This window comes from Myodes glareolus, chromosome 24 (assembly GCF_982192425.1).
Source record: "Myodes glareolus chromosome 24, mMyoGla1.1, whole genome shotgun sequence".
Taxonomy (NCBI): Eukaryota; Metazoa; Chordata; class Mammalia; order Rodentia; family Cricetidae; genus Myodes; species Myodes glareolus.
In genome coordinates this window covers 7274273-7286297 of record NC_142049.1, presented here as the reverse complement: position 1 = coordinate 7286297, position 12025 = coordinate 7274273, and the positions used below count along the sequence as shown (strand labels likewise).

Sequence of the window (12025 nt, the reverse complement as noted above, 5' to 3'; positions counted from 1 at the left end):
CCCTCCCCCGCCATTCCCCTAGACTCCACCCCCAGCATTTCTCACCGGCCTTCTTCCTGGTGCCCAATCTATTGGTACCCAACTGGTATTATTCCCACCATCTCTTCGTTCTCTTCCCACGGTGGACTTCTGGTTCTACAAGACTCCATGCAGATTTCTCCTCAGGAAACCTCCCTTGTCTCCAAAGTTGACTCAAGGGGTGCCTCTTTCTGAGCCCCCGAATTCTCACACCACTCATTTTGCTTCTCACTAGAAATCACCACCTTAAGATACTGTAGTAGTTTATCAGTCCAGCAAGCCTTATGCTCCCGAAGCGTGCGGAGCAGGTCCTGCTTCCGCTTCGTCTCTGTACTCTAGAGAGAGACAGATGCTGGTGAGCAGGTATCACGGTAGTCATTGGCCGACAGTCTGCTATTGGTTCTTTTAGGAAACTGTATCTCACTCAAGCCACTGGGCAGCAAGTGCCACCTGAAGACGCGTCTTTGAGGCTGCCAAAGACAGACAACGGTAGTACAATTTCCTTGTGATAAGGTTTTCCCCACTTCAACACAGCAGCCTGAGCATCTTTTATAGGCAGGCACCCCACACGGGGGAGCTCTGCACCCCACACGGAGGAGCTCTGCACCCCACGTGGAGGGCTGGGGTGTCAGTATACCCATTAGTTCCCAAAAGGCTATGGTTAATGTCTTAGCTATCAGGCTATAGAATAGTTTCCTAAAATGGGGCCACCTCTTATTTTTATATAATTTATATTACATTCATTTTATTATTTATTTATTTATTCCAAAAATTCCATACTGATTTCTCTAAAAACATTTTGGGTTTGGTGGTGGCAGCCCTAGGGATTGAACTTGGGGCCTCTTGTGGTTTTGATTAAGCTAAGTCACTCCTCTCTCCCTAAGTTTTATATTTCTAAGTTCAGAGTTCTTTCAAAAAAAAAAATGTGACCAACGATGGCATCATATTTGTAATCTGCTCAAGACATTACCTACTTATCCCTTTGCTTTAATCTCAGAGGAAAATTTGAAATCGCCCACTGAAACAGAGAGCGGAAGCGCGCCGAGCCTCTTGCTGGGGAGCCAGGAAGCTAGCGGTCCGGACATCCAGTTCAGGACGACAGAGAGAGAGGGCAGCTCCTCCGCCGAGATCGAGGGCTCCGTCAGCTCCTCCGCCGAGATCGAGGGCTCCGTCATGCATTATTTACTGCATGAGGACGAGCAAGACTTCAAGGTGAGCTTCATGAGTGTCGCACAGTCCTGACGAGAATGTCAGCGACCGCCATGCTGGCAGAAGGAGACCTAGGATGCAAATACTGAACAATCGTTTTGTGATTCTAGTAAGAGCGGCTTGCCATGGACCTCTCGTGGGATATTCTTTTACTCCCTCTTTGAGCCAGTTAGCTCAGCGGTTCACTTACAGACCTCCATCACCAAGAGGAAGTGTGAGGGGCCGATGCTCTGTAACAGAGTAGCCCTTAGTCCTAGCAGTTTAAGACAATACTTTGGGTGGGCGGAAGTTCAAGACAAGGGTTCTCCGTGTAACAGCCCTGGCTGGCCTGGAACTTACTTTGTACACTAGGCTCGCCTCAAGCTCAGAGATCTGCCTGCCTCTTCCAAATCCTGGGATTAAAGGCCTGTGCCACCGCCGCCCAGCTGAAACAGTACTTGCAATTCCTTTCCAGGCCTCCATTAGCTGGAAGTTGAGCAATGGTACCACTGGGTTCTCAGTTGGGCAGTCATATGATAGTTAGGGCCACCTCCATCTGAAGCTTGGGTGGGGGCAGAAGAGCCGTCGCAAAAGTGGGACATGCCTATGTCTAGCAAGATGATGATGACTGCTTCTGGGCCTCAGTTTCTCTTCTTGCGAGCCTCTCCAAAGGGTGCCTTGAATGTCACTCCGTTAAAGTACGGTGTTCAACTTCTTAGGGCTAGGAATCCTGGTGACAAAAGAGAGGAGCTGTAATGTTTGGAGGCCACCCACTATCCCTTCCATCACACTCCACTGGTCACACTCACCAAGAGGGAAGAATACAGCTCCTCCATCTTGGTGGAAGATTGTGTACAAACAAAAAGCTCCCTACAAAACTGTGGGGTCCGTTATCCATCCAGCCATCTTTGTAAACTGTATACCACTAGCGGATGCCTGGAGAAGTGGACCTGTAATCTAGAGAACTCCCATTTGTACATTTCTCTTCCCCTTTCTGGCACTGCCAAAACCTTAAAAGTTCTACATTTTAAAGTCCGGTAGAAGAATGAACGGTGCAAAAGAAAGCGGTTTGACGAAATGTGTTCCTGTGAGTGGTGATGGAGGAGCTGCGGTGCCCAGGGTGTAGAGCGTCCATCTATTTTCTTGTGGTTTGAAAACTGCATTCAACAATGGGCTTTTGGAAACACCGCCCACTCTTTTCCTGCTAAACTCACACAAATGCCCTGCAATATTCCAGGTCCCTCATGCTTGGGAATTTCCAGAGAGCCGGGCCATAAAGGCTCAAAGGCACAAGTGCTTATGGGATTATAGGAAAAAAATCAACAAATGCAATGTAGGAGGAGCTACACTATCTATCCTGTCCCTCACTGGCCATGTGTTTATCATGGCATCCCAGCACTCCATGGGCACAGGGAGCATTCTAGAAAGATTTGCTGATGTGTGTGTTGAAGGAACACAACACGTGAATCACGGCTTAGGAGGCTTCCCACGTAGGCCTGAGCTATCTGGAACTGGCTAGAGGGTTTCATAGAAAGGAACTTTCCAGTTCTTCTTGGTGACTGACATCTCGAGAATCTATATTTTGGCACAAGGGGCTACGTTTGACCTGGACACTAGCCGAAGCACCTATGGAAAGATTCGAATTCCGGGGCAAGTTCCTCGGTGTTACATTATCTAGTCCAAGCAACACTTGCAGAATCTCCACCCTGTTCCATTTTTGAATCATACAGAAGTCTGCTAGTACTCCACCAACAAAGCAGCCCGGAGGGGGAAACATTTTCACTAGCCAGTATCAGACCCAACCCAGCTCCCTTTGAGACCACCAGCCTTCCCTCCCGCTCGCCGGGAGGTCTGTCTACTGTGACTCATGGGGAGTATAAACTTACAAGGGAGACTTTTAAACATTCGCAAGGACTTTCGCATTCACACAATCAGCAGGGCCACCCAGGGCCACCCAGGGTCTCATCTATCAGGCTTCCCTGCCAGTGACCTCTCGTCTTGTGTCTCTCCCCCAGGAGTATGTGAACTTGGGCCCCGTGGCTTTGAAGCTCCTGAGTGTACAGGGCAAGAGGATGCCCATCCACTTTCAAGAGAAGGAGAGTCCACTCAAGTCGTACGATGACATCCAGAGTCCTGAGAGCCACATCACGCACAAGATGATGAAGACGTTGTTCCAGGCCTGAAAGCTATGCGGGAACCACCTTTCCCTACCCATTCTCTGTGAATTAAAGCACCAGAGCGGCTCGCTTCCCCCACAGGGGTCCATCTTCAAAGCCGGTGTTTCTGACTGCCGTCATTACCTTTAAAACCCAGGTTCCCGGTAGCAAGCTATTGATTGACCTGCCCAGCATGCGTGACAGGAAGCACACAGCTTTCTGCATTGAAATACTTAGAAGGCCGCGGCTTCAAATCCTTCTCATTTGAAAGTTCACAGATTCACCCATGGTCTCAATATGCAGCGGGTGTTAGAAATGTTTTTAAGAAGACTTTATATATCACTGTCTACTTCCCACTCTGGGTGCGAATGATAGTCCCTGTAATCTCCTATTCTTTAATCCTAGTTAGTTACTCTATCTGTTGAGATGAGACACCTCCGACAACAGGAGCTTATAGGAGAAAAGGTTGGTTTTGGTACATATTTTGACAGTGAAGTCACGTCAGTGGGGGTGGTGGGAGTTTAGAGGTGTCGGGGGCTAAAGGAGGGAGGCTAGAGGTAGGGGCTAGGGTGTTTGTACGAGCCCAGACAGCAGGACCTCAAGTTTGAAGAAGCTGGTAGCATCATATCCGCACTCAGAAAGCAGAAAATCAACGCTAAACCAGATTCCTGGATTCGACACAGTCCTGCACCCAAGCCTTCACACCACAATAACCTAATGAAGATTAATTCCTCATTCGCTGCCCAGGGGGTGATGTAATTTAAGCACTCTTCCTAGGTGTGCCTAGGGGCTTGTCTCCTGGGGGAGTCCAGACGACAAGTCACCATCACTAACAGCAATAGCAATAAAATTATCTTCACTGAAGAAAGAAATTCCACTAGCAGGAAGCTCACCCCTCTGGAGCTATCCTGTCTACCCAGTCCTCACGCAAAGGGCACTGTAAGCCCTTTCCCATAAGGCACTGCAACTGCATGGGTATACTCAGCATGCCTTTGGCTCTGAGACTGGATACCACCACTGCACCATGTTTCTGCAGTCTTTCTGTATACCAAGGGTAAACCTCCTGCATCAGTGAGAGAGAGAGCTGTTAGTGACCTTTTTAGTGGTACCAGATGTCCAGCATGGTCTGGAGCCTGCTGGGGTGATTGCCAATGCTCACACTATTCTCAGTCACTGTCGAAGTTAAAAACAGTCATTTTTCCTAACGTCCTCAGAAAAGGGTAGTGCCACCACCACCACTGATCGAGTTCCCATCGTGGCCAGTGCTTCTCGCCCCTTCCCAGTCTCTCCCAAACCTTCCGTGCTTACCCTCAGAAACATCAGCCGGTAAAGGCCACGGTTGACTTCCCTTACTCTTGGTGGGTCTGCGTTCTCCCTGGTGCCTTGTTCCTGCAGAGATGTGATTTCCGTGGCCCTTTCGAGCGGAGGCAGTTACTCTTCTGTTCTCGGGTTGTGTTGGGCCCACAGGCTTTTATCAGCTCCGCGTGTTTTCCAGGTTACCTTTCTTCCACTTTCACGCAAAAATCCTCCTTCTGAAGTTGTACATACACCGCCCCATCTGTCACAGTCACCAGATTTGCTCAGATTGCTCAGATTTGCTGAGCCATTATTTTCCATGATTCCCTCATTTGGCACCTGTGTGCACATGCTTTAGCTTCATATGTATGTGTGTATTGTATGTTTTACATACACACGCATATATATGTATTATCTGTTATATATACACATATTATATATACACATACATGATGTACTATGTATATATAAAATAACATTTGGTGCCCAGTCCAAACAGTAATCAATAGTAAGGTGTCTTGGTTTGGGTTATTATTTCTGTGATAAAATACCATGACTAAAAGCAAGCTGAGGAGGAAAAGGCTTATTTAGCTCACACTTCCACATCATAGTTCTGAGGTGGACCTTTCTGTCCCACCTAGCCAACTCCTAAATAACCACACAGAGACTTCTTACTAATTATAACTGCTTAGCCAATAGCTTAGGCTTCTTACTAGCTAGCTCTTAATCTTCAGGTAACCCATATTTTTTTTATCAATGCCCTCATCCTGCTTCTCCCTGCATTTCCTGGTGACTCTACCCTTCTTCATCCCAGCGTGCTATCCCTGTCTGTAAGTCCCGCCCAACCTCTTCCTTCTAGCTGTTGGTCATTTAGCTCTTTATTAAACCAGTGAGAGCAACACATCTTCACAGTATACTAAAAGATTATTCCACAGCAGTATCTATCACAGAAGGATGTCAGGCCAGAAATTCAAGCAAGGCAGGAACCTGGAGGCAGGAGCTGATGCAGAGGCCAGGGAGGGGTGCTGCTTACAGGCTCGTTCCTCATGGATTGCTCAGACTGCCTTCTTATAGAACCCAGGACCACCATTCCAGGGGTGACACCACCCACAATGGGCCGGGCCCTCCCCCATCAATCACTAATTTAAAAAGGCAAATCTCACGGAGGCATTTTCTCTGCTGAGGCTCCTTCCTTTCAGATAATTCCAGCTTGAGTTGGTTGAGTTGAGAAAAAACAGGCAGCCTAGCACACAAAACTTTTACACACTGTAAATATAAAGCCAGCAGAAATTGAAAGTAAAATGCTACAAACACATATACCATGTAGACATCAACAAAAAATAAGGGTAATGTTACCTAACGATATCAAACAAGTACTGAAAGGAATTGAAGAAAAGTATTTCATAATCATGGGTCAATCCATCAAGATGATTTAATAATCCTAGATTTGCCACTATGCAACATGCATGGTCTCAAAATGTCTAAAGTAATCAAACTAAAAAAAAGAGAGAGCAAACTTTGTATTTAAAATTCATTGACTTAAAAGACTATACTTCTTAATAAATGGTAGACCAAAAACTAAATAAATAAATAAAAATGGTAAACCAAGGGTGATAGCTCAGTTGGTAAAAATGCTGGTCTCAGTTTGATCCCCAGAACCCACTTTTAAAAAGTTAGGTTTGACAGGTATGGCTGTAATCCTAGCCCTGAGGCAGAAGAGACAGGTGGAGCCCTGCAGTGCTCTAACTACCCAGTCTTACCAACTTAACAAGATGGTGTCTCAACACCCAAGATGTAAGGCTCCTAAGGAACAATGCCAAGGCTGACCTCTGACTGCTACATGTATCACACATATCCCCTACTCATACACACACACATACACACACACACACACGCACAGTACTTTAAAATGATAATGGGCCAACTGGATGGGAAAACTAAGGCTGTGAAAGGCTGGATTACTACGGAATCTATCTTCCTTTCACGTGTACCTGAAACGCTAGAAATCAAGCCATCTGCTGGCCGTCGAGCACACGAGCACTGTAATGTTTAGGGAAAATGTGTAACTTTAACTCATTAATTAAAAAAACATAGAAAGGTAGAAAATCAGTAATCTAGTAAATTTTACCTTTAAGATCTTAATAGAGGAGGAAGAACCCAAAATATAAAGCAGAAATAATAAAAGGCAAAAAAAAAATACTATTAAAACCAGAAACTCCACAAAGACAAAGCTGGTTCTCTGAAGGGCTGAGAAAGACAGAAAATAATCCATGAAAAATGAAATATCACTATGGATTTTTATAGTCACTATTAAAGACATGAAATGAAGAAAAACACCTTCCCAATAAATTTCACAATATCGATGAAACGAAAACGTTTCTTAAATATTATTTCTTAAAATTAGGAAGAGACAAAGATTTTGAATAATCTGTTAGAGAAATTAAGTCTGATTTAAAAACTTGGCACAAATGTTTTCAAACCTAATTAACTTTACTGGCGCATGTATCAATCATTGTGGAGAGGAATTACACCAACCACACACAAACTCACCAGGGGAAGAGAAACTCTTGGCACCCTAACAGGCCAATGTCGTCCCAACACAAACACTAGCATTTCATGACGAAGCTTATAAGCCGGCCTGGCTTGCGCGTGGAGAGGGAGGAGGGTGACTTCCGCGGTGCGTGATGACCAGGATGAGGTCTGAACTTCCCGGAAATCTTGAACTGAGTGGGGGTTATCATGGCTGCGAGAGCGTGGTTAAACGTTTATGCACCATATAGGATAAGGTAGGTTACACTCTTGGGTGTATTTTATCCTTCTGTGGAAACACTGACCCCGAGTCCTCCTATTCTAACCCATCCCGTAAGGTGGCGGCCCGGAAAGGTCTTGCTTATGCCCAGTGATGGGAAACATAGTAAGGTTGTTTCCTGCTAGGAAGGTAAAAGGTATTGGCCTTAATTTAACTTACCCGTTCTGTCACGCTCTGGGAAGGTTCAGAGCATGTGATTTAACATGGGGGACATGGTTCACTGTCCTGGATTGGCCTTCACAATGTGTACTTCAGACGGAAAGCTCTCAAGCTACCAGAGTGAAAAGCGTCACGGGCGCCTCGGGAGGAAGCTCAGTGGAGTGCTGGCTTTGCAGGCAGAGGTGAGCTCAGTGCCCGATGCTGCCAAAAGCGTCATTTGGGAACTGCCTTTGCCTTCTGGAGGTATCATCCCTTCAACTTTAGAACAGTGCTTCTAAAGCACATCTACAATGCTTTTCTCTAACCACTCCCAATTCTCAGCAGTTTGCGCTGGTCGTTTTGTTACGTGGTTCCGTTACAAACCAGTAAAGTCACCGGGTCGCTGAACTCACGGGTCAGTGCCACCCGTTGAATGCCTTGTTCGTTTGTGGTACAAACCCTCTAGCCTGTCACTGTGTGGAAGGGTTAGCAGATGAGAAGATGACTTGCCTCTTGGGGATGTCATGGCCCAGTAAGAGGCTGGGCTGCCTTTGGTACTGTAGATAGCAGCGAAACAACAGCCAGCAGCGTAGAATGCCCACAGGGCAAACTACTGAAGTGGGTGAGTAATCTATCCTGTGTTTAAGCCACGTTATTCTATTCTCACGTTTAGTAATAGGTCTGGGGCGGGGAGGGTTGAAATCCACATGGACTTCATGTACATTTCAGTTCTCAGAATAATGCATGCTTACATTCTGTCCCTTCAGATTTGGGGACTGGAGACCATATGGCATCAGCTCTAGCCCCTGGCTCAGAACTTACTTCCGTTAGCCCAGAAGTTAAAAAGCTTTGAAGATGTGAAGAAGGCACAGGTAGGGTTTGAAATGCACACATTGCTGAGGCTGGCTAAAACCGGGAACCTCTGGCAGCTACAGAATGTTCCTGAGTTCTGGTTTGCTCTCTGTATCTCAAGGATCAGCTTTATGTCACAGCTGAGATAACGGACCTTTAACAAGCATTGGATTTTCTGGAAACAGAGCTCAAACTGCTCGGCTGTCTTGACAGTGTATTCCTCCGGTGACACACAGGTGCCTGGCCCGACCCACTACAAGCGGAGACACAAGCTAGTCTCTGGTGACAATGGCTGTCCACACTGTTAGCAAGGATGCCGTAGCAGGAGCCAATCCATCAGCCACCATTCCACTCTGGACCTGCTCATCTTCTTCCTGCCCAGCAGTGAGAGGAGTTTCCGAACGTTAATGAGAGCAAAGGAGGGATGCGCAGGGCCTCTGTTCTTTTTGTTCTCTGTCGTTGAACACTGGGGCAGTTCGGGGCACAGGGAAGTTAGAGTATTTCTGGAGGAATAAAGGCCTGCCTGTTCACAGTCTGCTGGTCCTACTGGGTTTCACGAGAGAGCAACACAACAGCTCTCTGTATCTTTCTTGAAATAAACAGGTCTTTGCATTAAAAGCAAGGAAGTCTGTTCTTAAGCAACAGAGACTTTCTAAATATTAGTGACTAACTGGATTAAATGCTTCCATTTCTCACTCCTATGTCGTGGAAGGCTCAAATTCCCCAAAAGTCTTTTTTTTTTCTTACTGTGGCTTTTTCAGTTAGCTAAATTTTAGGTTATTGTGTTCTATGATACTAAAAGTGCTTTTTAAAAAATAAATCAAGATACAAAACAAAACAAAACAAAACAAAAAACTTCAAATAGAGGCGTTTTCAGATATTCTGAACACCAAGCAAGTTTTAGAGTAAGTGCAAATCCGGACATCTGCAGACTTGGTGTCAGGCTCGGTCAGCATTTCTCTCGTCCTGCAGACAGCCTGCCGACCTCACCTCGTGGGTCAGTGCTGTCTCTGTGTGGGCTCAGCTATAAAAATGTGCTAGCTGTTGTAACATTTCCCTCCTGAGGGGAAAGGAAACCACCTAGGCTAGATCTCCCTCTGCAAGGCTGCACCTCTCTCAAAGACTCCGAAGTGGTGAGGGATAGGGCCAGAGACACTTCTGAGCTCCTGGGGCAAATGGAGAATAAACTTGGTATCTACAATACTCCTTGAAAGTTAAACTTTTACACCAGGCATTTCCTCCTAGTCACTTTTTAAAGTGTTAATTTTGATACTACTTGTATAAAAACGTCGATGTGAAATCGATCTAGATCTGATACTATCTGGTGAAAAGATACATATTTTTTTTTTTACTTTTTTTTGTTGTTGTTGTTTATTCAAGTATCCGAAAACACTCTTTCTACTTACTCCCCCCCACTCCCTCTCCTCCTCCCTCACCATTCCCAAAAAAGATACATATTTTTGATACATTGTCTACTATTCATCTGGCCTAGAACTGTGTTACTTGTTTACTTCACTTTTAAGCTTCTATAATTTTTTTCACTAAAATGTTTCAATGCTAACACTAATATTTGATTTAGAAAGAAAATGGGAATTATAGAATGGGATACGGTTTGAAGACACTGATCAGAAAAACTTCACAAAGTGGACAATTATTTTGATACAAACGGTATGACTGACTAGCAGGAGCTAACTGCATTCAAGTCTACTCTATACCTTGTTTTAGCTGGGGAAAGCAGAGAGGAGGAGGAAGAGACAGGTACCGAGGGATTAAGGACCATGGAACAAAACACAACTAAAAATGCACAGAGAACAATCTCGTGGGGAGCAGATCTACATAGGACCAGCCGAGTTTCACATAGGAGAAAACCCAACTCTATTCTGTTTGACTCATTGTTGTTTTCTGGTGAAGACAACCAAAATAAATGCAAACATCGAGACTAAAATGGTATCCAGAAAGGCCAGTTGCAAACTGAATGTGGTCCCAGTCACTTACTGAAGTGAAAAATAAAACCCTCAAAGGCCTGAACTACACATTAAAAGGTATTCTCCTTGAGAAAGCACCTCTGGGTAACCCAGACTGCCACCTTGTGCATACTGGAGGTGCAGATCTGTTTCCAATAGCTTGTTTTGTTCCCAGTACTGGACATCACACCAGGGCCTAGTGTATGCCACAGAGACCTTTACCACTGAGTTTATCTCCAGCCCCAAAGTGTTATTTTTATTTATTTTTATTCATCTATTTTATATCCTGGCCTCAGCCTCACCCCGTCTCCCCCACCCCCCAATCTCCACCACAAGTCTACTTTAAAGCTAAGATACGCTATTAGGGTTGGCGCTAAACAGTAGAGCCCCTGCCTATCAGGTATGAGGTTCCGAGTTCCATTCCCAGCACTGGAGATTTTAAAAACAAACCAAATGCTGCCTCAGGACCTCAGGGACTCAGCTTGCACGGGAGCACGTGCAATCAGGGGATCAGGGCTCTGCTTTGGAAGCAGTTCACAGGACTATTCTTAATGATGCAAAAGAGCTGAATGGACATCCTGAAGTCTGCACTTGAAGATTCAAGAAACGCTAACATCAGCAAACACTTAAGTATGCTTATGCAGGCACTTCGCCCTCATCGACTTCATTATGATGCAATCCTGAGGTAGGGGCTACAACTAACCCTGTTCTGCAGATGGAGAAACGCTGCAGTTTAGCAACTTGCCTGAAGCTGCCAAGCTAGTTAGAAGAACCAGGCAGTTTGCTCCCAGATTGACTCTAGACCCCATGCAACGCAGCATTCCTGCAAGAAACTTTATCATGTGCCAGGCTTCTACTTATTAACTCATACATGCTTTTACTTAACTCATTAAATGCAGCACTCCCATGAGGAAGGCATTGTTATGCATAATTTACAGATTAAGAAGCTGAGGTCTAAGGAGATTGTGTTACTAGGTCCAAATGGACTTAATCTATCAGCAGGGCAGAGTCCACCATGATTGTTACACTGTACTGGCACACCAAGAAGTTGGTTCTCTCAGAAGAGAGGTTCTCTGAAATGCAAGAGAACGCTCTTTATGACGGAAGGATCTCTCCAAACCGCCCTGTAGGCTCGCCTTTCAGATTCTATTGGCTTTCCTTCCATACATTCCATCTCCTCTCCAGGCAAAACTGTGCCTGTCTCTCCCACAGATTTTGCAGCCTCTTGTCTTTGGACCAGCTCTCAATCTGAGATTTGTTCATGCCTCAGACTACCACAGTGGTCTCCTAACTGGTTTATCTATTTCTTCTTTTCTCTCTGTTTTCTAATCTCACTTCAGCGAACAATCCTTTTAACAAAAATCTTACAGCAATTTCCGGCATTTCTAGTCATCTCCCCCCGACCCCCCAGTTCAGAAAGAAACCCAAGCCTCAGCACGCATAAGTCCTGTTCTATTCAGACCTCAGCATCCCCTGAGCGCCTACAGCATACTTAGAGTGCTCTGGCCTTCCTACTGACAGACAACCTTGCTGTTTGTCTGAAGAGCGAAGCACAAACCCCTTCAGACGTCTGCTGCCTCTGCTTGTGTATGTGTGGGAGAACT

The 12025-nt window shown here is 45.5% G+C and overlaps 1 protein-coding gene and 1 long non-coding RNA gene across 4 annotated transcripts in view; both read left to right on the top strand.

Moving 5' to 3' along the window:
• Window positions 1-3479, top strand: part of Ccdc83 (coiled-coil domain containing 83) — a 36673-nt gene extending 33194 nt beyond the window's left edge. For both annotated transcript variants that reach the window (XM_048435160.3, XM_048435159.3), the window contains 3 exons: window positions 428-507; window positions 1016-1230; window positions 3222-3479. In XM_048435160.3, the coding sequence (XP_048291117.3) occupies window positions 428-507; window positions 1016-1230; window positions 3222-3389 (463 nt within the window). In that variant the 3' untranslated portion in view covers window positions 3390-3479. The remainder of the gene's footprint in view (window positions 1-427; window positions 508-1015; window positions 1231-3221) is intronic.
• Window positions 3480-7374: 3895 nt separating this feature from the next.
• LOC125401101 (uncharacterized) lies at window positions 7375-9152 on the top strand. 2 transcript variants are annotated; one of them, XR_007232211.3, is made up of 3 exons: window positions 7375-8227; window positions 8373-8477; window positions 8694-9152. It is a non-coding gene; the product is annotated as an uncharacterized LOC125401101 (long non-coding RNA). The 2 variants fall into 2 exon arrangements; XR_007232212.3 differs by having other exon boundaries at window positions 8579-9152.
• The last annotated feature ends 2873 nt before the right edge of the window (window positions 9153-12025 follow it).